The sequence below is a fragment of the Taudactylus pleione genome, unplaced genomic scaffold, assembly GCF_031769625.1.
Source record: "Taudactylus pleione unplaced genomic scaffold, aTauple2 ptg000064l, whole genome shotgun sequence".
Classification (NCBI taxonomy): Eukaryota; Metazoa; Chordata; class Amphibia; order Anura; family Myobatrachidae; genus Taudactylus; species Taudactylus pleione.
Genome location: NW_028284466.1, coordinates 5626326 through 5653892, shown reverse-complemented (window position 1 = coordinate 5653892; position 27567 = coordinate 5626326). Strand labels below are relative to the sequence as shown.

At 44.3% G+C, this 27567-nt stretch overlaps 1 protein-coding gene across 1 annotated transcript in view; it reads right to left on the bottom strand.

Moving 5' to 3' along the window:
• Positions 1–1262: 1262 nt before the first annotated feature.
• LOC148534765 (pinopsin-like) overlaps positions 1263–27567 on the bottom strand; it is a 43904-nt gene continuing 17599 nt past the window's right edge. The window contains 2 exon segments of the mRNA XM_088465853.1: positions 1263–1574; positions 26886–27119. Coding sequence (XP_088321979.1) covers positions 1359–1574; positions 26886–27119 — 450 coding nt within the window. The 3' untranslated portion in view covers positions 1263–1358.

The following is a 27567-nucleotide window of genomic DNA, read 5'->3' as shown; positions in this document are numbered from 1 at the left end:
TCATTTTTGTGTATATTACATGTAATACTGATTTTGTCTGACAATGGGCTGCACCTATAATGCTTGGCAGGCCCTTCACACCCTAGTATGACACTGATAGCTCTTTCATTTTATCACTCAATTTTACCATAATAAGTTTTATCATCTTTCTAGTTTAAAAAAAAAACAATAACAAATACGACTCCAACAGTAAAACTGCAAAATACATAATGGTACTGTATAAACAGTATATATATATATTTATAGTTCCTGCTAAATTAATTTCAGTGTTCAGACATTATGTTATTACATAAAATACAATCAATTCCAGGGACATTTATTAGGTAAATGGGCAAAACAAAGATACCTCACAGAGTTCTGAAGTAGTCTAGGACAATGCCCCGAAATTCTTCATTTTGTTTTGTACACAGTACCAGGGCAATGTTTACATACGAGGAGAGAGTTTATTTTTTCCATGTTCTACTTATGTAGAAGATTTTCAAACTATGGGCCTGAGTCAGCAGGTGCACGCTAGGACACAGCTGAATGCAGATTCCCGATGGTCATAGGCGCCGGACCTGTATTGCACATGTGCTGTATGGGTCCTGTGTGATCGCATGCAGACTGGCGTTTGTGGGCGGGGAGGGGGGGGGGCGACGGCCTCTGTTTACTGAAACGGAGATGCGGCGGCGCTGTTGTGGGGAGGGGTTGTGCGGAAGAAAAGAGGTCAGGATCTCCGTCAGCTGATGGAGATTTCCTAGCTTCTCTCTCTCATCTGCGCCGGCCAGCCTGCGTGACCCCATGGGTAACTTAGCCGGCCAATGTTCTAGCAGAGTATCTAATGCTGCTCTGTATAACGCAGCTTGGATAAGTAATGAGTGCAGGAGGCGTAATGCCTCCTGCGTTACCATAAGTGCAAGGACGGAATTACAAAGCTGTATGCGTGCACCTTTGCAATTCCATCCTAAGCTGAATCAGGCCCAATATTTGCAATAAACAAAAAAAGTGGAAAAAATGTTTCCTCTGTAACATTAAGCTCTGAAAATACAATCCCGGCCATTTCCTTTTCAGGAGAGCAGATGAAGTGCAGAGCGCAAAGTAAATGGCTGAACCCGAACATGCAAACCACAAATCTTAAGTTCCAACAATAGACGGCCATATGCTTGATAGCAATAATAATCATCTTTGTAACCGTGTGGCTAGAATTGTAATACACGTCAAAATCCTGCCATTCAGCAATGATAATGGTCCCACTCTGATGTGTCAGCACGGATGTACCCACTCTGTTCACACATTTTCTTTCCGTACTCAGTTGGATCCTTTCTTCATGTATTTCTTTTGACTTTATTATTAAGTATCTGGTGCTTTCACATTAAAGCTCATGTGTAATCTATGTAATGAACTACAAGCGTCAACTGCTTTTGCTTCCCTGTAGAAGACATTGTGCCGTTTTCCTGCAGTGCTTGGTGAAAACAGCTTTGGATCTTGCAGTCTTCCTTATCCTGTAGCTTTTTGCTGTGTCGTAAATTAAATGTGATGTCGATGTCATGAGGCTCTGATTCACATTTCAGGAGAGCAATGAAACACCTATAAAACTGCAATACAAAAAATCATATAGTAATTAATCAAGAACATCAAAGAATCCTAGAAAGCTCTAAAACAACTCAAACAGGAAAATACTGCAAGTGATATATTTATACATGTATAAAGAACATAGTGACAGTCTTCGATAAGCAATCTTTCTTTCTCTTATAAGGTGTTAATATTGGATTACATCAGGGATGGGGAACCTCAGGCCCGGGAATCATTTGGACTGGCCCTCTGAGCTTTTTTCTGCTAGCCTCATCTGGCCAGCAGGGTGCCTAGAATGGGCACCCTGGGCCCACGGATAATGTTATATATATATATATAAAAATGTCCCTCGGCCAAGGTTCCCCACCCCTGGATTACATTTAAATTACAAAGAACTCCATTGGACTTTCATGTGATGTGAAGGCTTTTCCCTAGTGCTCCACCTCTGCGCACATTCAGGCATACTTTTATCTTGCAGAAGTGGCTTATAAAATGAAGAGGAGCTGTGCCTTTGATGTGGTGGGTTGACCAATGAGATTCCCCCATTTGATGCTTATAAGATAGTCGCCCACATGTCACTTGCCTTATGGTTCTTTTTTAGAGATGAGCGGGTCCGGTTCTCTGGGAACCGGACCCACCCGAACTTTGTGTATCTGAGCCAAGATCCGTGTCCGGCTCAGGTTTTCCCGTCTGACTCGGATCAGAAAACGAGGCAAAATGCGTCATCCTCCCGCTGTTGGATTCTCGTGGGTTTTGGATTGTAAAGGTCCCGGTGATCGGCGCCATTTTCACTCCGGCTGTGGAGAGTGTACAGAACAGAAGTGCTGCTCTGTCTTTGCAAGTTCTGCTGTGTCACTGTGTTGTCCTGGTTGAGGCTGGGGCTGCTGGTTGCTTCAGTGTTATTCATAAAGGGGTTGGGGCTGCAATACATAAAGGGGGACTTCAGTAATCAGTACATAAAGGGGTGCTGCTGTGTCACTGTTGTCCTGTCAATCAAGGGGCTGGGGCTGCAGTACATAAAGGGCTGCTGCTGTGTTGTCCATAAAGGGGTGCTGCTGTGTTGTCCTGTCCATCAAGGGGCTAGGGCTGCAGTTCATAAAGGGGTGCAGTGTTGTCCAGGGGGGGTTGCTCTGTCAATCTAGGGGTGCTCTTCCCCAGTGTAAAAAAAATAAAAGTTAAATAAAATGATCATTCCATAAAAAAATAAAGATTTTTTTTTTTAGTTTTTTTTTTGTGTGTGTTAGCTACGCTATTATTGTTCTGCCAGCCAGACTGCAGTTTATCATCCACATATTTGTGGCTCTGCAGGTGGTCCGTCCGCACTACGCAGGGTTGCTTTGTTGTCCTTAAAGGGGTGCTGTGTTGTTCATCAAGGGGCTGCTGCCAGGTTGGGAATTGCTTTTCTAGTGAAGTGGAATCTAGATGGCATTTGGTAGCGGGGACACAGGACCTCAATTAACTGTCTAAAACCCACTGCATTATTGGCGGATATTGGACGCACATCTAATACAAGCATAAATGTTATGGCGTCAGTGATCCACTGTGCAACTGGGTGACTGCTGTCATACTTGCTCCCCCTTGCAAAGGATTGTTTAACAGTCAATTGTTTTTTAAAGTACTACTAGTAGTGTTCATGGTCCCCTTCTGGGATGAAAATCCACTTCCAGCAGCAGCAGCAGGCACAGAACTCAAGGATTCTTCTGGGGCAAGGACTGTTGTGAATGATTAAAATATTTTTTGTAAATGACTCCCCTCCTCCCTCATAAATTTGCTTCAGAATCAAAAAAATTTAATAAAATTTACTACTAATCAAATCTTCCTTTCCCCGCCTTCAACTACATACATACTCAAACTGTCTCTTGAATAATAAAAACATTTGTTTCCTGAAGTGCCATGTTGGAAGTTGAACTGCCACATCTGCTGCAATCTTTGACATACGGTTGCTGAATGCCAAAAGTTTCTAGAAATGTTTATGGCCACAGACAGCATCTCATGCATGCCTCTTTGATTTTCAAAAAATATATTCTGAACCACTAAGTTGATTTTGTGGGCAAAACATGGGACATATTGTTCACCCATGCCCTCCCCTCCTCCCTCATAAATGTGCTTCAGAATAAAAAAATGAGTTACATTTACTACCAATCAACCCTTTAGTTCCCTGCTTTCAACTACATACCTACTCCATCTTCCTCAAGCCTCTTGATTAATGAAAACATATGTTTCCTTATGTGCCATGTTGAAAGTTGAACTGCCACGTGTTTCTGCCGCCCACTGCTGCCGCTTAGCTTAGTCAGCCAGCTAGCTTGGTGCAAATTTTGGGCCTAAACCGGATGAAAACAATATTGTGAGCTGTGAGGTGGTCAAAATTGACTGGAAACAAGTGGAAATTAATGTTATTGAGGTTAATAATACTGTAGGAACAAAAAAAAGCTCAAATAATGTGATTTTAGCAGTTTTTATCAATTTGTGGAAAAACAAAAAGATCCAAAACCAAAACACGCCAGGGCGGTTTTGGCAAAACCAAACCTAGAGCCAAAACACGAAGGAGATACAGATCCAAAGCCAAAACCCATGGGTCATTAAGCCACAGTTGTTTTCTGCACAGGAAGGGTCGGCAGCATCATCCACAGCAGTAGAATGAATGATTGAGGAGATGCAAAGGTCTCCATTTAATAACGATCCTACTTGCCAGCGGCATATTTCATTTAGTATCACTGTGATAATAACAAATATGCCACCAGTATTTACCTTAATTTACTTGTCCATGATATTGGCTCCACTGCATTCTCCGCCGTGTTGTCATCAGCCTATCACTGCTGGCGACTAATGCGCATGTGCAACTGCTGTCTGTGCATGCGCATATTGCTTCAACCAGGTGGGCACTCAGAATAGCCTGGAAGGCTTTGCTGAAGCTGGGAGGTAGACAGGTATAAGTGATGGTTATGAGTTACAAAAGGGCATCAGTGTTTTTGTACTTTTGTTGTGCTGAATGCTTCGTATTACAATGTATCTGGGCTTTGCAGATTATTGTGCATAGTAATGTGCTTAGACCATGCAGATTACTATATTATACTGTACATGGACGGTGCATCATGCTGTGTATTTTAATGTACCCGGACCATATTGACTGCTGTGTATTATAATGTACTTGGGCTGTGTTGATTGCTGTATATTATATTGATTAAGATGGAGGCATGACTTGAGGGGCCTCTGCACTAGCATAAGTGCACATTAAGAGGGTGCTCAATCTTATCTGATAGCATATAAACAGGCATGGCATGAGGGGACTGTGGCATTAGTGGTATTTGAAGGGGCATGAGAAGGCTCTGGTATTAGGGGTCTCATGGCATGTAAGGGGTTCTGATGAAATATAAAGTGGTATGTTGGGTTTTGGCATATAAAGGTGCATGTGTTTATTACAGTGGCAAGAAAAAGGCCTAAAATCTGACAAATAAAATGGTCATTACACTACTGTGGTTTGGGCCACACCCAGGTCACGCCCTCTGTTCGGGTATCTGAAAATAAAAAGGTGGTGTCCCTAGAGTGTGTTCTTTCTCCAAACCTTTACAAAGCCATTAGCCTGTATCTTACTAAATGTTTTCTCTCTCTTTCCTCCTCTCTCTTCACTGCCGACTGCCTCCACCCTCCATCCTTTTCTCCTTCTTTTTATCCTTATACAGGTATGTGAGCTTGGGCAGGATGGTAGGCCAGTGGGGGCGCTTTTCCACTGAAAGACTTCTCAGCATCCAAATTACGGTCTGGTTTGCTCTCTCACATAAGCCGTTACATTGGTGTTGATAGGCAGTTGTCCTCATCTTCTTACACCCATACAGAGAAGAGAGTTCAGGGAACAGCTGCGACTCAAATGCTGGGTCTGTCAAGATCCAACCAGGGTACCCATAGGGGTGGACAAAGTTTCTCAGGAAAACTTCTGCTGTGGTCTTTGCTGTCAGATCACGCATTGGAACAACTACTAAGAGCTTGCTGTAGTGGTTGGTGATAGTCAGGTCGTACTGGACTCCACTTGGGCTAGGTTCAAGTTTGACATGGTCTAGGGCAACAATCTCCAGTGGACGACAACTCTATATCAGATGTAGCGGATAGTTTTGACTGGCCTCAGAAGTCCTTTTATGGCTGCAAGCCATGCAGTTTCGGCACCGCTTTTCAATGTCCATTCTCAACCCTATCTAAAAGTATCTTTTCCGTAACACATCTTCTGTCTTCTGAGTCCTGAAGTGTCCGGATTGGTTATGATAAGAGGTAAGTAGGAAGTCAGCATGTTGCCTCGGTACAACTATTTGAGTTATATTTTGGTGTATTCCAGGATCAAGGATGGTTTGGACTATGAGTCTCTGTTTGAGTGTAATGCAGTCTCGATGTCTCAGCAGTTTTACTAACTCTTGGTTGGCATCCGCTCTCTGCAGCTTGGTGAAACGGCGTTTAAGTCTAATAAGGTCCATCAACTCCTGCAACACAGGGCTCTCCTTCTTTACTTTAACTCAATTGAATGCTAATGTGTCGGGCTAGGGGCTGTCGGATTTTGGATTTGTGGTGACAGACAGGGTCAGATGTGATGACTTGTCGCCTGTCCTTTCGGTGGCTTTAACAAGGGAGTGTTGACATCTTCAGCCCAATCTCTGTCCTCTTCAGTGACATCAGTGGTGGGTAGATGGGACAAGGCGAAAAGGGAGGGGGGGTTTAACCCCCTATTGTTCCTCAGCACACTGAATTATACTTACAACAATATATGAACACTATATGGTAATAGAACTTCAGAGATATTGGTTGCATGCATTTGCAAATACATGGAAAGCTGCTAGGCCACGCCACGCCACGGCTTCTCTGTCATTAGCAGCCCCTAACACTAAGGGGTTCACGTCCGGGGCGCAGAGCACCCCAAAAAACGTCCAGCCCAGGACCCCCCCAGGGCATCACACGAAAATGGAAAAAAAGTGACAGTGCAGCGTAAAGTATAGATGTGTGTGAGTAGTTTAGTGTTGAAAAAGAGGTTAAAATATATGTGAAAAAATTACATGAATAAAAAACAAACATTAAAGGTCATGTGAAAAGTAACTATGTGTATTAAGTGGTGATGCCCTGAGGAGGCCCAGCCTCATGATAAAGGCACATACATAAATGCATCCAAATTTAGAGCCAGCTTACCTGGGAGTCACCCCTGAGAACTCCAACTAGCATTACTAGAACCAGCATGCCCTGCTAATGCTGGCTCATTCATTTTTAATTGTTTTGTTTTTTTGGGGGGGGGTTTGTAGATGGGACAAGGCGTCTGCATTGCCATTTGACTTTCCGCTTCTATATGTAATGGAAATTGGCCAGGCGGGACATCCACCTTTGTTCAAGTGCTCCAAGGTGAGCAGTGGAGAGATGTGCCAGAAGTTAACAATGACAAAAGGCACGGCGGCCAGGTAATTCTTAAATTTCTCAGTGATGGCCCAGATAATGACGAGGAGCTCAAGTTTAAAGGTGCTGTAATTCTCACTGTTCCATTCTGTTTTCTGCAGGCCTCGGCTGGCATAAGCTATCACTCTCTCATGCCCGTCTTGCATTTGGGACAACACAGGTCCCAGCCAACGGCTAGCATCAGAGTGGAGCCTTGATCAGTGACGACTTCAGTTGCTCTAAGGAGTTTTGTTGCTCCTCTGCCCATGGGACCAGGGAAGTGCTCAACCTCTTTTTGCCGCACTTGCCTCACAGGAGCTCATTTAACGGGGCAGCCACTTTTGCAAAGTTTTCAATAAACCGCCTGTAGTAGCCTATGAAGCCTAGAAAGCACCGGACTTCCTTCACTGTCTTGGATACGGGCCATTCTCACACTATCCAAATTTTTTCTGGATCTGGCTTCACTCCTTCAGCACTGACTATGTGACCTAGGTACTGCACTATTGGCTTCAGCTGGTGGCACTTTGACAGATTCAATTTGAATCTGCACTTGGGGGGTGATTCAGCATCAGACAGATTTAAAAGTTGCACGCAGGCAGCTTTGGACTTCCGTCCTTGCTAATATGCAAATGCAGCAAGAGGTGTATGACACCCCCTGCTCCATTTGCGATCACAGAACTGCGACCATCGTCTATCGCAAGCCAGCTGAGTAAGCCTCACCTTACTCAGGCTGGCCTGCTTGCGTGGCAAAGAAACTGAATCGACGCAGTTCCTGGCCTTTCCACTCCCGGAAAACGGGCAGACACGCCCCCGTTTCTGGGGGTGCTGATCAACCCCACCCTTTAAATGCCTCTGCCTGTCAATCAGGCAGAGGTATCAAAGTAGCTGCGTGCGATTACTCAGGATATGGTGATGGACGCCCTCTTGTTTCCTGAAATCAGAGGGATGTTGACTGAAGGCCTTTTTGTTCTTCTGCACTACCTGAAGCACTCCCTCACGCTTCACTTCAGGGGTGTCTGAGTCTCCAGTCTGCATCTCACTCCACCATGGAGTCTCACCACTCACGGCAGCCGGCTTCCCTGTTATTGTCGTCTGTTAAACTGCTGCACCTTCTCTCCAAGCACATCTCGACTTTCTGCGCGTCACTAAGCGGGTATAGCCGGAACATGGACTGCATTTTTTCCTTAAATTCCTTGAAGGTGCTCGTAGCCGGTGTGCGTGTATTCTCGGAGTACATCGGCAGCCATGGGGCCCCGAAATAGTATAGCATCGTGATTGGCGAAGCATTTGTTGTGGGCTTGGTCCATCTCCTTGGCTTTGATCTGCTGTAGAAGGCTGGGGTTCAGACATCTTGTTGCTTGAAGATCCGCTTCGATCCTGTTTGTGGATGCCAAGTTTGAATGTAACTAGGGGTGAGCGGGTTCGGATTTCTGAAATCCGAACCCCCCCGAGCCCCCCCGATCCGAGTCCGATCCGAGTCAGGCTCGACTTTTCCCGCCTGACTCGGATCTGACATCGAGGCAAAACGTCATCATCCCGCCTTCCGAGTCTCGCGGGTTTTGGATCCTATATAAGGTACCCGCGTCGGCGCCATTTTCTCACTCGGCTGTGGACAGTGAAGAGGGAGGGTGGGAGTTAGTGCTGTGTAGTGTAGTGTAGTGTAGTGCTGCTGTTGTCCACTACTTCAAAGTCCATAGGGGCTGGCTGTGTTGTGCTGTGCTGCTGTTGTTAATAGGGGCTGTGTCCACTACTTCAAAGTCCATAGGGGCTGGCTGGACTGTGTTGTGCAGTCAGTTCCAAAGTCCTGTGCAGTGTCCCAGTCCTAAAGGGGTGCTGTAGTGTTGTCCAGGGGGTGCTCTGTCCATCAGGGGTGCTCCCCCCAAGTGCTAAAAAAATAATATATTTTCTGTGTTTGTGAATTGTGTGCGCAGTAGCCGCACGTGCATCAACAAAGTAGTGCCAAGAGTGCGCCTGTGTCATAAGTAAAGGGCCGGCTGGCTTGACCGTTAAAGGGTGCTGTAACCCACAAAGTACACTCCAGTCCGAACCAAAAAAAAATTTATTTTCTGTGTTTAGCCGCACGTATATATCAAATCGATATAACATAAATGGAGGACCAAACTTTCTCCGATAAAAATAAAATAGAGAAAGATCAAGAACCACTCACGCCGACATATTGGCCAGCTGGAGCGCAGGTGGTCGGACCTGCACCGGCGGACGCCCCGCTTGCTGGCATGCAGATTGCGGAAAGTAAGTGTTCTGGACTGTGGTTTTCAAGTTTATCTTGTGGGCCCTAACTGCGTGTGCATGTTTTCATGTCTGTCCTATTGAGTCATTGTAGTCATATCTGCATGTGCATGTTTTCATGTCTGTCCTATTGAGTCATTGTAGTCATATCTGCATGTGCATGTTTTCATGTCTGCCCTATTGAGTCATTGTAGTCATATCTGCATGTGCATGTTTTCATGTCTGTCCTATTGAGTCATATCTGCATGTGCATGTTTTCATGTCTGTCCTATTGAGTCATTGTAGTCATATCTGCATGTGCATGTTTTCATGTCTGTCCTATTGAGTCATTGTAGTCATATCTGCATGTGCATGTTTTCATGTCTGTCCTATTGAGTCATTGTAGTCATATCTGCATGTGCATGTTTTCATGTCTGTCCTATTGAGTCATTTTTTATTTTTTTTATTTTTTTTTTAGGATTCCAGTTGAAACTAACCACAATATTTTTTTCATTTTTTAGGGGCACAGCAAACACTGCGGCGGCATCGCCAGACAAGACGCCGGTCCCGGCCCCTCTCTCCAACCCCCAATTCGTCTATTACCCCCTCCTCCCCAGACCCTGTGGCCGAAATTTCAGGCCTACTTCCCCTCCAGCCCAATTCCCCCTCTCCTCCATCCGTCCCTCCTCCAAATACCCCCTCCCAGGATTCCTCAAACACCTTGCCCCTAGGTTTGGGGAATGTAGCCACCTCCGAGGTGGTCCAGGGAGTGGCTTCTGGCACTGTCGTTTTTGAGAACGGTATGTTTTTACATTTTATTTTGGACACCACAAACTGTTTGTATGTAATCATGTGTCGTCCCCATTTTTTTTGCCTTTCTGTCGCCTTAGGGTATTTTTGGGGGTTGTCTTTACCTGTTCCTGCTGATGTCACCATACACATATCACACCTGTGTGCCTTTTTTTACAGGCCCTTGTATTTTTGGCCTACGACATTTTGGGGTGCTGGGTTTTATCCGTGTAATGTTTTTTTGGCCCACAAGCTTGTAAGTTTGGGTTTGCTTGTTTTGTGTTTTTTGAGAATGTTGCTTCATTATCGATTTATTATTCCCCAAACTTTTGTCACCCACAGAGGAACAGAGGCGTCGGGAAGAGATTTTGAATTGTGTGGGCCATATGCGGGAGCAGGTCACCGGGCTTATGCAGGGCCTTGACCATCTGTTGGTCCTCCTTAGGAATTCATTTTTTTTTTTAATTATTTTCGAATTGTTTCATAATAAATCAGTTTTACATCAAGCTCTGTCTCATGCGTTTGGAGTAAATCCAAGATTCTTTACACTGACATAAGTAGACTCTTCAAGCAAGGATTGCCACAGAATCTCACTACAGATTGTGTGTTGTATTTTGAATGCAAACAGGCACAAGAAACACCTCCCAGTACCAATGTCATTTTCCTTTTTTGTGGTGGTCAACATGATAGTTTACACCATTTTTCAGGTTCCTATTTGGTGGCCAAACTGCTTAGGACAATCTTACGAAGGCAACTGATTGTACAGGATTCCTTGTTGTGTTGGTTAGTACCCCGAAAACATATTACATTTTAGCTCCACTTGCTTCATTACTGGGTTACCCCTTAGGTAAAATTAACGTTTGGGAGTTTGGTTACACTTGCTTCTAACGTGCCCAAAAAGGAAACAAATTACACTCTCCAAATATTTATTCACAACAGAAATCAAAATACAAAGTGGTCACTCACAAATAAAACACACAGTGATAATCAGAAATACACCACATACCAAAAACACAAAACAAACACACAACAAATCAAGAACTGGTTGACGAAGGTCCATGCCACATGATTTCAAAAATATGGCGTTGCAATATTGGTGTCAGAATATATTCCCGAAGTTTCCACATAAAGGTTTTTGAAGGGTAGCAGGAAGTAGTCATCATGGGAGTGCCAAAGATTATGCAAACAAACAGAAGATGGTGCAAGAATTAATATAAAAAAAGATGAACGCTAAAAAACCGTTACACATTGGGTATACACACTGTTGTTTGGTCAATAATTACCTAAAATATCGGGCCACCACATCATCGCGTATGGCCCCCCCACATACTGACCTCCGACCAACCTCGGGGGGGCCATCCTCAGGTAAGGCATCCTCTGGCTACATTGGAACACCACTCCTTATGGCGATGTTGTGAAAGATCCCACACAGGACCACAATTTTCGAAACCATATCCGGCAAATACATGAGCTCGCCACCAGAGCGGTGGAGGCATCTGAATCGGCCTTTTAAAAGGCCGATACAGCACTCCACCACTTGCCTGGTGGCTGTAAGTACAGTATTAAACTCACTTTGTGGACCTGGTGTGGGAGCCAAATAAGGAGTGAGCAGCCAGGGCATGCAAGGGTATCCACTGTCTCCTGTGAAAAAGAATAGACAACATCAGGATCACTGTGTATCAAGCTTAACATTGTTATGTACTAAAGGTATCCACTTACCCAGAAGCCACGCATCACCAGCTTGTAGGTTGGTTAATTTGTGCCATATCCCTGATTGCCGGATGACGAAGGAGTCATGTGCACTTCCTGGTAATTTAGCATTCAGGGACAGGATCTGGAGGGAGGCATCACATACCACCATTACATTCAGGGAGTGATAGTGTTTCCTGTTTCGAAATATGGCCTCCAGCCGTGCTGGAGGCTGAAGTGGTATGTGAGTACCATCCACAACCCCTATGATGTGTGGGAAGCCAGTTATTTGGTAAAAATTGGCCTTGGCCACACTAAGGGCACCCATATCCAAAGGCATTTGAATAAAATGATGGAGGTGCTTGAAAAGTGCCTCCATCACTGCCCTCAGGATCCGGGAAAAGGAGGATTGTGAGATGCCCGCCACTATTCCCACCGTTGTTTGAAATGATCCTGAGGCACAGAAATGTAACACCGCATAATTTGCGTAAGTGGTGGTATTGCTGTTGGACTGTCAATTTGCCGCTCAAGATCACTCTCTATTAATGAGAGAGTGTCTATGATGATTTTGGGAGGAAGACGGTAGCGTCTTAAAACCTCATCATCGGGCATTCCAAAAAGGGTGACACGTGTTCGAAATATCTGGGGCCTTGCACGCCTACGATGCCTACGCCTGGGACGAGATTGAGGTTGGTCAGCTTCCGGGAGCATGGCCAGAACAATCCGCCCAAGATCAACCTGAAATGGCAAGATTGGAATGTAAGGCTTTGGACCAACCCCAAAAGCAAATTAAGAACAACTTAGCTTGATGATACCATCCATTGCTGCTTACATGCTGGGGTATTGTCATGATACGTCCAAACTGAAATTAATCCCAAAAATAATTTGACAAATTTTACTCTTTGCATTTATGTTTCTAAATTTTGTGCTAGACAAAACTTAAAATATGCGAAACACACATTTGGCCAAAGAGCAAAACGACATTGCACACAGTACATCAAAATGGGTTGAAATGTAAGCCAAAAAAACGAAAGGGCAACCACAAAAAATTTTACAGGATTAATAAGCATTTAAAAATGCGCTAATTAGTTCGCAAATACAAGTTAATAAACAAACTGAGAAAAATGCGCTAATTAGGTCGCAAATACAAGTCACAATAGTAAGTAGTAAAAATGCGCTAATTAGTTCGCAAATACAAGTCACTATACAAACAGAGAAAAATGTGCTAATTAGTTCGCAAATACAAGATAAAAAATGGACTTACCAAGAGCAAATATATAAGATTCCAAATCAAAAGGTCTTTGGGTCCGAAATTAATAAAAAGCTAAAAGAAAAGAAATTATGGATCCAAAAATTAAACAAAAAGAAACACAATGAGACACCAATTGAACCAAAGTTAGACTTCACAAAACTTACCAAATCAAGAAACGAGGCCAAAAAAAAAATATACCAAAAAAGAGAACGGAAAATAAAAACGCAAATCTATCAAACAAAATAAACTCCAAACGCCAACTCCTTTATCCGCAAACAAGAAACTCCAACCAAGGTAACCTCCAACAATCCAAAAACGCCACCTCGACTCGAGACACACCAAGCCATAAATAGTGTTTGGTTTCCCGCACAAATTAAGGAGGGATCATAGGAACGCACAATCAATGATGCGGCCGCAAAATAAGGACGCATGTATAAATACGTCACGAAAACACATTTAAATTCTGGTGTATTTCTTGTTTGGACCTCAGACATGGCGACAGACCAGGGAAACAATGCCCAAGAGTCAGGCGGTAAGTCTTTCATGCATTTTGTATCAATGATTAATTTGAAACATACGATTGGGCAAGAGAAATCTGAATATTTACACAAATAGGTGAGGAGGCTGACATGGAAGAGGCTGCTGGGCCCAGTATTCCGGCCAAAGCAGGGGAAAAAAAAAGGCAGCCACATTTCACAAGAAAGGAGATGGAGGTTTTGATTCAGAAGTGTGTGGACATCCTGCCACAGGCAGACAGGAATATGAGTCTAAGCCAGAAGTGGAGAATGTGGGAAGAGGTAGCCGTTGCTGTCAATAGGGTGGGTGATTATGTCCGTCTAGCCCGGGATGTCAAACGGCGGTAAGTAAACACTTGCCCCCCCTAAAAACAAACACCATTTTAAACAAAAGGATAATGGCTTCCATTTTTTCACACAGATGGGCCGACTTCAAATATCGCCTAAAGCAAAAACTCGCGGACAGGGCTAGGCATGCAAGGGGGACAGGTGGAGGTCCCACCCCTGTGTCATTGGAGTTGACGGATTTAGAAGAGCTGGCACAGGGGTGTGTGCAGCCTGTGGAGGTGTTTGGCGTGTCCAACATGGATACGGACATGCCAGACTTTGCGGCTCCTCATGTTGTCCAAGGTAAATCTTTTGATGTCACCAACTCTGAAATGTTAGTGGGCCAATATGTAGATTCTAATGTGAGTCTTTTCTCATTTTTCCTAACAGAGACACAGGCGGATGAGTCTGCTCCAGAGGGGAGCCTTGGCCGCCGAATTTCTGCTGGCTCGGCAGGGGAGGAACCAGTACATCCGGCTGAGGACCCTGCAGAAGCCAGTCCAGGGCAATCCCCCTCGCAGGCAGTGTCCCTCCTCACAGAACTCAATTTTAATTCGGATTTCCATACGGAGATTCTGCAGAGGATGGACGCCAGTCTGCTACGGGTGGCTGAGGCCCTGGAGCAAAATGCTGCGGCCAACGTGACCATTGGTCAGGCCCTGGCGAAAAATACCAGGGCCAACATCCGCATCGCCAATGCCCTGGAGCAGCTCGTTCGCCAGCACATGGTGGAGCCGACCTCCCTTCCTGCCGGAACATCAGGATCCTCCACCTCTGGCACAACATCAGCCAATCCTCCAAATGTGCCTAGCCCTGGGCCTAGTCCAGAGGCCACAACATCTGCCTCTGGACAGGCCAGCCCGATGACATCCCGGACCCGGTCTGGCGCCCTCCCTCCCCCATCCAAACGGGTGAAAAAACGGTGACAGCAATGGCGACTTTTCCCACACTCCTTCTGTGCTTGGCTCATATTCCTTTCTGGTCAAAACTTCCCTCTCCTTTCTTGTGAAATGTTTTTAATTTTTTGTTGTACGTTTATGTCTACAGTTATGTTGGGCCAATTTGTTTGATTTTGGGACTCATCTTTGCCAAAAAAATATGTCCCCAAATTTTTAATTAATTTAGTTTTGGTTTGACCAATAAATTGACGCCACAAAACTGACATTGTATTGTGACATTATTGTACAAATGGGTTACATTTAATCCTGGACCAAAAGGCAAAAACTTGCAAAAAAAAAATAAATTATTTTTTTTAAAAAAGGCCTCTTTAAGGAACGTTTAAAAATTCATATAACGAGGCAAAATCAACAGGCTAAAATAAAAAGGTGAGAAAATTAAAACATGATGACATTATTGTTACAATAGGCCCTAACCACCAAATTGAGGCCAAAATAAACCCCCACAAATGTACGCAAATTGATTGTGTCATCCTGACATTAGCAGCTCTGATTTCCACCTGCGTACGGTTTTGTGCTATCCAAAAAAAATGATTTCAAAACACATACCAAGCCGGTTTTCAATCCAACACTAATTGCTTTTCAGACCACCCGCGATTAATCGCAACAACATCGTGGAGTCCCGGGACGGAGGAGAAGGCCATCGCCAATGTGGTCGAGTAATCCAGACCCTAAGCTGTGCGAGCATTTTGAAGGGAAAGAGGATCATCCAGTGACGTATGAGTCGGTCCGAACACATTTTACGCTCGCATCTGCTAATGTATGTACGCCCCAAAAACGCCTCGCCACGCCTGCGTTTTTCCATCTCCACCCCCGTCAACACCCAAAAACGCCCTGTTCTGTCAATCACATTTGACAGGTCACTTCCTGTACGCTATTTGACGAACGAGACCCAAAAAACTCGCAATCTGCCGTACGCACATGCGCAGTGTTACACCGATGCATGCACGGTTAGTCAACATCGGAACACAACGAGCGTACTGCTGTTTGCGAGTGGCTCTGAATGAGGGCCAATGTCTTTGTTTTTATCATGAGTTGGTATGTGATGAGTAAGTATGGGATATAAAAGATGTTTGGAGACTAAAGGGGGTAAATTTACTAAGAATTGTGTTTGGCCGAGATGCCATTCACGGGCGAGTTTGCCTCAAACACGGAGATTTACTAAAGGCAAACACAGGTGACAAAACACGAATCTCTCAGAAAAACAGGGGTGAAACACAAATAGCAGTAAATACACCATCGACCAAACTCGCAAGTATTTTCCATAGACAGGAGTACAACACGGGCATTTACCAAGAATTGTGTCTGCTAACACGAACGTAAATGGAGCAAAAGCATGCACAGGTCAGTGTGATCTGTGCAGCTTCTGAGTGTAAAACAGGCATTAAATTGAAAAAAAGAAAATGAAGTGGGGTCTCCCTAATAACATAGATAGCACCGACCTCTTTGAGCTGGCCCTAGTCCTAAAAATACGGGGAACAATTTGCGCAGAGCTCCTCGTATTTAAGAATCAGCACCAGGCTCAACTAGCAGCCAGGTAATGCCACAGCAAGTGGGACGCTTCACCATCGGGGTCTCCCCTCCAGAGTATCCCCAGGCCTCTATTCACCACCACAATGGCTTTGAAATGAAACAAACAAGATGTTTTTTAACTGTAGACTTTCAGATTTAATTTGAGGGTAATTACATCCAAATCAGGTGAACGGTGTAGGAATTACAACGGTTTCTATATGCGCCTCCCACTTTTTAAGGGGAAAAAAATAATGGGACAAACTAAACAATCCTAAATCTAACTTTCACTTTTTAATACTTTGTTGCAAATCCTTTGCCGGCAATTACAGCCTGAAGTCTGGAACGCATTGGCATCACCAGACGCTGGGTTTCATCCCTGGTGATGCTCTACTGCAAATGTCTTCAGTTCCTGCTGTTCTTGGGGCATTTTCCCTTCAGTTTTGTCTTCATCAAGTGAAATGCATGCTCAATCGGATTCAGGTCAGGGGATTGACTTGGCCATTGCATAACATTCCACTTTTTAGCCTTAAAAAACTCTTTGGTTGACTTTGCAGTAAGAGTTATTCTAAACAAGATGGCGACCGTATAATCACACAAGCTGCACGTTGTGACATTAAAGTTGATAAAGACGCCGCAGAGCATCGAAATGCGTCCTACTAGTGTCTGTATTTTCCTACCCTGTGCGATCTACTTACCTACCTTAGCGTTATTCCCAGGAACCATCTTTACGCTGTAGGATTGTTTGATGCACATAGGGTAGGTTTATTATGTGTTTTATGTTTTTAGAATAAACTTTGGAGTGTCAGTTATCCGTGGTGATTGGTTTGGTCCCTTTATTTTTGGGGTGCCGTGGATCCTATTTATATGAGGAATCTGCAGACGTATGATTGTTAAAGGAGACCCCTAAAGAAACCGCTACGTGGGTGCACCATACCTGATTTATGTAAGCTTACATGTAAGCATCATTCGTTGTGATCACAGGGTGGATGTATTCTTTATGGACGTTTTGACTATTCTCCCACAATCTACCTCCACTGTGGATTGGGACTAGTTTCACCTCGCCATTCGTTTTCAGCACTGAAGGTGTATTATACTTTCAATAAGAACTTTATCATATAAGAGTCCTTTTTTCTATGTTCTTTTGCATATGGACTGATTTCAATATGTTTGGAGTCTGTGAACAAGGCTCGTCATCCTGAAACATCTCATTAGCGCGGACTTGTAAGATCACTTCCTATGTATTCATGCTTTTGCAGTATGCTTCGGTTCATTGTCCATCTGCACTGTGAAGCGCCGTCCAATGAGTTCTGAAGCATTTGACTGAATATGAGCATATAATATTGCCCGAAACACTTCAGAATTCATTCTGCTGCTTTTGTCAGCAGTCACATCATCAATAAATACAAGGGAACCAGTTCCATTGGCAGCCATACAAGCCGTCGCTATGGGTCTCGCTACAAAGGGGGCGTGCTGTCGATAGTGAGTGACAGCCGGGGGCGTGGCTGGCCAGACGGAGGCGTTCCCATGGGAACGCCTACCGTCTGGGGCCGGCCCCACTGACATCACAAGTGATGTCAGTGGGAGTGCTTTCGGCTCTGATAGACCATCGCGACCATCTTCCTGGCCGCTCGCTATAGCTGTGGGTGGTCACCCACAGCTATGCGAGCGACCAGGAGGCCGCTCTAAAAAAAGAGAAGGACGGCCCTGATTCAGAGCGAGTGCTCTGTCAGAGCGTCCGGCTCTGAATCAGGGCCACTGTGTTTTAAAAAAATATTTTTTTCAAATAAAATAGTGATGGTTAAGTTTTTAAAATGATGTTCTTGACCTAATTCAATCATAAAAGAAATCGACAATTTTGGAGCGTTTTTTGGAAAAAGAATTTGTCAGTTAAGTGGTTAAGGGCCCACTGGTACCTACTGTCCCCGTGTAAGGGAAATAATAAAATAATGACAGTACACACACACCAAATGTTTTATTTTATTACACATACACTCACTCACGCGCACTCATCCCCACTCACACTACATGCTTATCTACTCCCTGGCGCCGGTCGGTCCTCTTCCCCAGTAAGGATCCTAGGCGCCGGTCAGTCCACTACTCCTGTAGTATCTCGGGGGGTTGGGTGAAATCTATACGGACATAGAAGAGCTGTATGTGTATACATTTAGCTCATCTCCTGAAAGTGCCGGATCTCACGTGTGTTCCTTCACTTCTATGGCTGTGAGCCATACTATGGCAACAGGTCACTAAGTGGCTAAGAGACAGACCATTCACAGCCAATCTCTCAGAGAGAGAGATAAAGAGATTTCCCTACATAAGGAGCCAAAGCACAGTATCTCTGAGACAATATTCTGGTACTACTGCCACAACATAACAGATTATGGAGTCTATTTACTAAGCAGTGATAAGACAGAGTGAAAAGTGATAAGGAAGTGATAAGGTGCCAGCCAATCAGCTCCCAACTGTCATTTTTCAAACACAGCCTGTGAGATGGCAGTTGGGAGCTGATTGGCTGGCACCTTATCACTTTTCACTCTGTCTCTTATCACTGCTTAGTACATAGACCCCTATGTCCCCTTGCAGTCTGTCTCAAGTAAAGATCATGCAAATGTTTCCTTCTACATCTTTGCTGCAGTCACGGTAAAAAGCCCCTATTTGCGTACCAATTCCTGTGAGACTTTGCTAGTACAGGGCGTCTTTTTTTGCCGAAAATGCATCTAAGTCACAATGTGATGCGACTAGGATGCACCAGCAGACTGTGCTCATTAATTTGATATGTGACACTTGTGCATCTATGTGTGACTGAGTCTCTGAACCTGTATATGAAGTGCCACAGCTTTTTTCATTCCAAGTTCTGTTGTGCCCCATATACTGTACGGACTCAGGTGCACACAAATATATGTGCTGCATATCAAATTACTGTAATCAGCACAGCCTGCTGGTGCGTCCTAGTCACATCACATTGCGATTTAGATGCATTTTAGCCAAAAAAGATGCCCAACGCTAGCAGAGTTGCGTGGGATCTAGCGGCTCACTCACACCGGGCAAGTTACGCTGTGTGGCGTATTGAGGCTAGATGTGTGAGGACACATCTGTACCTCCCAACCATCTCAATTTTAGCGGGACAGCCACTTTTCGGGCATTGTTCCACCCACGGGCCAGAGTGTTCAGTGGCTGGGGGGCTAGTTGGGGGAGCACTCTGTGAGCAACTTCATGCACTGTGCCGGGAGAGGCTGGGGCTGATGAAAATGGCAGAATGATGGGCAGTTACATCCCCCAAATGTGTGCAACAGGGGGCATGGCCTTGCATGCCTTCGACGTGCGCACAAAAGTTCCAAACCCGTTCTACCCAGTATAGGTAACAGGGAAGCTCTCTGTTTTTACCGTGAATTAGAGGGTGTGACGTATAATAGTATGTCACAAAGTGGTTGAAAAAATGATTGAAAGAATGTATATACAGGTATGTGGTATATTTAATGCGTGTAAAAAGATGTGTGTGACAAATTGGGTAATTAGTGGAATGGCAGTCATCAAAAATACAATATGAAAAAAGATATACAGTATATATTTTTTAAAACTCTTATAACCTATTTCTAAAAGTAAAAAAGTATAATAAACAAGTTGTAAAACAAGTTAAAAAACAGGAAATTTAATTCCAAGGATATGTACCGTAGGTATATAATGTTATAGCTCTTTTTGCGGGGTGGTGAGATTCCTGCTGCTGTAGTGTAATGTCTCAGGAGACTATCCCTACTTTACCCTAATTGATGCCTTGTCAACTCCATAGTATAGCTGGTACTTCTGCAGCTGGTTCAGTTCTCTCCCTGGCGCTTGTGTCTTAAATAGACAAGCTGCTGTGCAGTGTGTAGTGTGCGCTCCGTCTTCGGCGCCATGGATAAGGCGGCATACAAAGAGTGTTCGCACTGCTCGGGCGATCTGTTTATCACTTAGCACTGTCTTTTTCCAGACCTGCCTGTGGCTTGGTGCTTGTAAATAGATGCAGGCATCTGCATGTATGCTGCAGAGTGCCTACGATGACTGTAGAGCCACACGCAGTGCCCTTATGATACTCCTTCCTGGTCCTGGCGGCCAGTCCCCCTCACTGTGACATTCATGACATCCTATATTCTGGAGCCGGATCCAAGGCAGAGAGGAATGTTGCCCTATGGCTCTGAGGAGCATGTGGAAAAGTGTCATCACATCATATCAAATTACAAAATTCTACCCCTTCATTAACAACTTTTATTGGAATAAAATTTAGTTTTTAAACTAAAATGCTGCTTGATCAATCTCCAACTATCCCCAGTGCTGGACAATCAGGGCTGGTGTCCTCTATTACAGGGAGGCCAGAGCAAGGCTTGCGTTTCTATGCGGAAGTCACCAAAAAAAGCATGACCCCACCACGTCCAGGTACTTTGGGGCTCTTCCCACCCCATTGGTCCCAGAACAATTACAAAGATTGGGATCCCTGAGAGTGTAAACTTTGCAACCACAGTAGTAAAGGCCACTGTCCATTATACTCAAAGGGCAAAACATTTTCAAATACAGTTTAATTAAATAAAACACTTAATCAAATTAATTCTCATCAGTTTATTAACATAAAAAAATATCTTAATGTCTCTGTAAGTCTAAGAGGTAAATTTACTAAAGTTAGAGTTTTTAGAAGTGAGTTTTAGAAGAGATGTTGCCCATAGCAACCAATCAGATTCTACTTAACATTTAACTAGTACCTTCTAGAAGATAATAGCTAGAATCTGATTGGTTGCTATGGGCAACATCTCTTCTAAAACTCACTTCTAAAAACTCTCACTTTAGTAATTGTGTTTCTGGGCTCTATGCATTAAGCAGTGCTGAGTACTGCCAATTTAGGGCCTTATTTATCAACAAACCTAGATACCAGCAGCATATTTAATTTAGTATTGCAGTGATACAAACGGATATGCCACTGGTAGTCATCATTACTTACCTCGGCGAGGCCCAGTGATGTATCCCTCTAAAGATGGCGAGAGCAATGCAGTGACAAACAGCAGTAATCTTAGATTACAGCTCTTTGTTGAATACTGAAAGGATAACATTATTATTATCCTTTATTTATATGGCACCACAAGTGTTCCACAGCACCTTACAAAGTACATAAATAAGTGAAGAAACCAGTGACTTACAGTACAATACAATGCAGGACAAGGTTTATATACATTGCAGCATTAGCGATCATAAGACTCAAATAAACAACAGGGCGACAGCAACCAAGTGATAGGTGCCCTAGTGGGGAGTGAGGAGTAGATTAAAGTATAAGCAAGGAGAAGCACAAGAGGTTAGAGGGCCCTGCTCGTGAGAGCTTACATTCTAACGGGGAGGGGCAGACAAACAGGCATGACACAGATGGGGTAGACAGGGAGGAAGGAGCATGTAGCAGCGGGTTAGGATGACAGCTGGAAGGCCTTGATGAAGTAGTGGGGCTTGAGAGCCTGTTTGAAGATTTGTAGAGAGGTGGAGGCTGATGGGGAGAGGGAGAGAGTTCCAGAGGTAGGGAGCAGCATGCACAAAATCTTGGAGGCGGGAGTGGGAGGAAGTAATCAGATGGCAGAAGAGGCGGCATACATTTGTTTAGCGAAGAGGGCGGACGGGAATGTGAAGGGGATGAGTTCAGAAATGTAAATGGGAGAGGAATGGGTGAGGACTTTGGGAGTGTAAGGGGTAAATTTACTAAGAATCGAGTTTGGTCGAGTTTTGTTTATTTTTATCTCGTTTTGCTTCACCGAATCTTGGGTGATTTTCCTTTTTTTCATCTCTCAAATTTACTAATAAGTGAGTTTAGGTGAAAGTGAGATTTCCGACGGTGAAGCAGATCGAGATATCTCCCCTGAGTAGCAAGTTTAGATGAGATTACTCACCCGAGATTGCAGTGTTTTCTCACTGCAAAACTCTCCCGAGCAAGCAGCCTGCACATATCAGTGAGATATGTGAAGGCTGCTTGTGTGTTGTACCTGTAATAAATGGGTTAAATGTTTAAAAAAAAATTACGTTGGGGCGCCCCCCCCCCCAAAAAAAAAAGCATGACCAGCCCTGGACTGGTCAGCCAGTGCTGGTTCCTTAAATTTTGGGGAACAAAACGAGTAGGGTTCCACCGTAATTTAGGAACCAGCATCTGGCTGCAGGGCCAGTCCTGGTTTTAAATATAGGGGGGAGAAAATTGCGTAGGGGTCCCCCTATATTTAAAACCAGCACCGGGCCCAAACCGACTAGGGTGTAATGCCACAGCCAGGAGACCCTATCACCGGGGCTCCATGGCCAAAGCATTAACACCCCAAACCGGTCAGGCCAAGCTGGGGATCTCAAGGGAGGTGGGGACCCCCCCAAGTAGGGTTCCCCCCCCTCTCCCAAAACCCCAGGCGTGGTCTGAAGGCCGTGGCTCTTCCCCGCACCCCTGGGCTGTGGGTACAGGGGTAATAAAGTGTTAAATAGTAGTAAACTATTGTATTTTATAGTGGAACCACAGGTGCCAGCATGCCTGCCCTTTGGCACTTGTTGGACTATAAGTGCCAGCACTCGGCCGACACCCGTACCTCCACTGTAAAATAAACAGTCATATAAAGACACAACACACACACCGTATACAGTAACATTGTCTTACATACCTACCTATCCCATTCACACATACTTACCTGCTGCCAGATGTTCACGTCCACTTGTCCCATGTAGAAATCCGTTTGGATGTACCTGCAAAAGATCCTATACTCACCTCCATCCTCGCGCTGGTCTCCGTAGCATCCAGGGGGTCTTTGCAAAAAAAAAAAAAAAAACCGGCACCCGATCCATATACTTACCACTAGCGGTATATGTGTGTGACCACATACACCGCTAACCAGCTCCCTACTGATCAGCAAGAACTGTCAGGAGCCACCAGCCAAACAGCGGCTGCTAACTGTAGAGCGGATGCTGATTGGCTCTGGCTCCCGACAGTTCCTACGTGGGCTGGTCAGTGAGTCAGGAGCCGGGGCCTATCAGCATCCGTTCTACAGTTAGCGGCCGCTGATTGGCTGGCGTCTCCTGACAGTTCTCACTGATTTGTCGGGAGACGGTTAGCAGTGTATTTGGTCACACACATACACCACCAATGGTAAGTATATGGATCGGGTGCCGGTTTGTTTTTTTGCAAAGACCACCTGGATGCTACGGAGATCAGCACGAGGATGGAGGGGAGTATAGGATCGTTTTTGCAAATGGAATTTCTACATGGGACAAGTGGACGTGAACATCTGGCAGCAGGTAAGTATGTGTGAATGGGATAGGTAGGTATGTAATAAAATTTTACTGTATACAGTGTGTGTGTTGTGTCATTATTTAACTATTTCAGTGGAGGAATGGGTGCCGGCCGCCTGCTGGCACTTGTAGTTCCACAAGTGCCAAAGGGCAGGCATGCTGGCACCAGTAGTTCCACTGTAAAATACAATAGTTCACTGCTATTTAACACTTTATTACCCCTGTACCCATAGCCCAGGGGTGCGGAAAAGAGCCCCAGGCTTCAGACAAAGCTTATGGTTTCTGGAGAAGGGGGACCCCTACTTGGGGGGTCCCCACCTCCCATTAGATCCCCGGCTTGGCCTGACCGGCTTGGGGTGTTAATGCTTTGGCCATGGAGCCCCGGTGTTACAGTCTCCTGGCTGTGGCATTACACCCCGGTCGGTTTGGGTCCGGTGCTGGTTTTAAATTTAGGTGGACCCCTAGGCAATTTTTTCCCCCTATATTTAAAACCAGAACTGGCCTTGCAGCCTGGTGCTGGTTCCTAAATTACGGTGGAACCCTACTCGTTTTGTTCACCGTTATTTTAGAAACCAGAACTCGCTGACCATTCCGGGGCTGGTTATGCTTTTGGGGGGGGACCCTACGTCATTTTAAAAAACAAATTAACCCTATTTTTAATATTTACAGGCAGAAGCATACACAAATTACACTGATCTGTGTATGTTTCTGGCAAACTCGCAGCTCCGGAGGTGAGTGTTTACAACTTCAATTTGGTAGAGTTTGCTGTCATCTCACCCGAGATTGTCATCTCGATTCTTGGTAAATTTGCAAGCAGTATATTTTAGGTGAAAAGTACTTCCGAGTTTACCCGATGGTGATAAGATTAGAGTTTGCGATCTCACCCGAGTTTTACAAGTGAAAAGAGAGAACTCTCTCCCAAACTCACCAGAGTTTGCCTATAGTAAATTTGCGAGATGAAAAACATGCCTAAACTCACCCGAGATTGTCATCTCGACCAATCTCGAATCTTAGTAAATTTACTCCTAAGAATCTTGAATTGGGTTCTGAAGGGGAAGGGGATCCAGTGTAGGACTTGTAGGAGAGGGGAGGCAGAGGTAGAACGTTTGGAGAGGAAGATGAGCCGAGCAGCATCATTGAGGACAGATTGGAGTAGAGAGAGGTGGGAGTCAGGGAGGCCAGATAGGAGGAGGTTACAGTAGTCTAATCTGGAGATGATGAGTGAGTGGATGAGGGTTTTAGTAGCATCCTGGGTGAGAAAGGGTCTAATCTTGGAAATATTTTTGAGATGGAAATGGCAGGACTGTGAGAGGTGCTGAATTTGTGGTTTGAAGGAGAGGGAGGAGTCCAGGATTACTCCAAGAGAGTGCTAAAGGGGAGCCAGTGCTAAAGGGGTTATGTATTGCTGGTAAATGGGGCCCTTAGGATCCAACTCGCTGCAAGTAGCAGTAGTGGATACTAATACAGCGGAACAATTAAATTCTGCTCTGGTGCGGAGACAGTTGATCCAAAGATCAGCTGTCTCTGTGTTCCCTATCACTGCTACTTTGGTAGTAGTGAAACTTAACACTGCTGAGTCTGCACAGGCTAAGCTAGTCCGCATGCGTGAACTGGGATTTATGCATGCGCACAAAGATCCCTATGTCCAGCAGAGAGAGCCGAACGGGGAGGAGGCATCTGAAAGGATCCCTTTTCACAACCCAGACCTCCATCCCATAGGAAAGATATGGGGGTCTGGGAACAAACACCATCTGAAGACTGCATAGGTTACTGGTGGCAAACTCAGAAAATTTTGTATTTTTGAAGCTTGATGAATTTAGGTCCCCATATTATTGTATGGAAATTCCGGGCCAGATCAGTACTCAAAGGTAAGCAGGGGTTATCCATGAAATCTTCTGTATTGCCATTGTAATGAATGACCCCGATATATTTCTACAAAAGTAAGTGAAAATATTCATTTTTCACTTTGTTATACTGTGTGCGCTAATCACATGCATTGTATACTGCTCAACTAAATGTAATTGGTGCAGACGCAGTAATAGTTACCCAGGACAAGATTATGCCTAGACTGTCATTATATCCCTCGCGTTCTTGGCAGTCAAATAACAGACTGTGGGGGGCTATTCCTAGGGGTAAATTTACTAGAGTGCAGGTTTTTAGAAGTGGAAATGTTGCCCATAGCAACCAATCAGATTCTAGTTATTGTCTTCTAGAAGGTGCTATATAAATGTTAAGTAGAATCTGATTGGTTGCTATTGATAACATCTCCATTTCTAAAAACCCGCACTTTAGTAAATATAACCCATAGAGGGGTATCCAATTAGAGACACTAAAGTAGTGCTGCTAATGGATCGCGACGGGGCTATCCTATTAGCCCCGAAGTGCCGCCCTATGCCGGCACTTATCATGGATATTTTTCGGGAACTGATGTGTCCCAAAAAATTATCCACGATAAGTGCCGTTTTTTCACTCCAAAAAAGGCAAAAACACATAGGTCTGCGAGCTTATCGCGGACCCTATGTGTTTTCGGGAGATATATCCTAATATTTCATTCAAAATAATAGGATAGGGTGTAAAAAAACACAGGCGAAAAATGGGAATAATCAGCGAAAAATCCCTGTTTTTTGCCAATCGCGGGGATCCATTAGTGCCCGAACAATGTTCGGGGCTAACTGGATACCGTCCATAGTGCTAGAGGTAGGTCTGCACTGTGTCAGGGCTGAAGATAATTAAGAGAGAAATTATTTTCTCAGCTCTGACAATTATGCGACTGTGCTTGTGTCCCTCTGATTCTGCCAAGAACCACTGCATAAAATGATTGCCTTACAGATAAGCAAGTCACTGTAATCCAAATAAAAAAAAATAGAATATTCTTATATTTTTTTTTTTATTCAAATGGGAAAAATACAAAAAAAGAAAAATGAATTCACTGACCAATGTGAACTGTTTCTTGAACTGTGAATTTTATTTTAAATGTGTGTGTCTGTAATTTTAATATTTTGCTATAATGGACAGAACCACTGACTATTATAGTGGGACCACTGGGGTGGAAAGTCACAACTGTAATGTTTCCAGTCTTCATAACTACTGTGTGAACTACAGCCCAGAGTGTATCCTCCGGGAGAAGGGTAGGGGATTCTGTTTTTTGCACGTTTCATTGAGACACCAGCCCATCAGTGACCAGCAATGGGCTGATTTTTACTATGAAAGGTGACCTCACGCTCGTGGTCTCCATGCTATAGCGTAAACTGTTTTGCACATTGCACTGGGCATGGGAACTGTATTGCAGGTAATTTTGTGCACCTTAAGTTACCTTCAAAGAGCTTCCAATACAAACGACTGTTTGAAAATGCAGCAAGGTGCCCACGTACCCGTGGCAGATATAAATATTTGTTGAAACCTTACCTGTCTATTCATAAATATATAAATGAGAGGATTAATAAAGGTGCTGCTCTTGGCCAGAATTGATGGTATGATGCTAATTGTGGGAGAGATTATTCCAGGTTGTCCAAATGTTGTAATCAAAGAGACTAATCCATAAGGCATCCAGCAGAATAGATAGCAAGTGATCATGCATAGAATCATAAATAATAAGTGGTGTTCTCTCCTCTGGGCTGTTGTTAGGTTGATCCTGCACAACTGTGAATAAAAGTAGATATAATATGAGCAAGAGTCATCATATAAGCTGTAACCATTCACCCTAATAGCTATTGAACATAGTGGACTGGCATCTTTGTGCCCTCTCTCAAATTATCCTATGGGGCTCAGATATGCCATAACATTTTGGCTGCACAACAACATTTGGGGGGAAGGCTCGATATTCTTTAACTATTTTGTAAACACCTTCACCACTGGTCCATCCATTTATTTGAATAAACGGACAATATTTTATTTTACCCATAGCTAACAGATTATATAGCCGCCCAATCTCAAATTAAAAGTATTTGTCATCATATTGTGCTGTAAAATACATGACATTTCTGAAACCTACTTGACCACCATGTGAATACATATATAGTGACCAGTGTAAACATATGTCAAGCATCATATGCCCAGTATAAAAGAAAAGTGCCTTATCCCTGCAGTC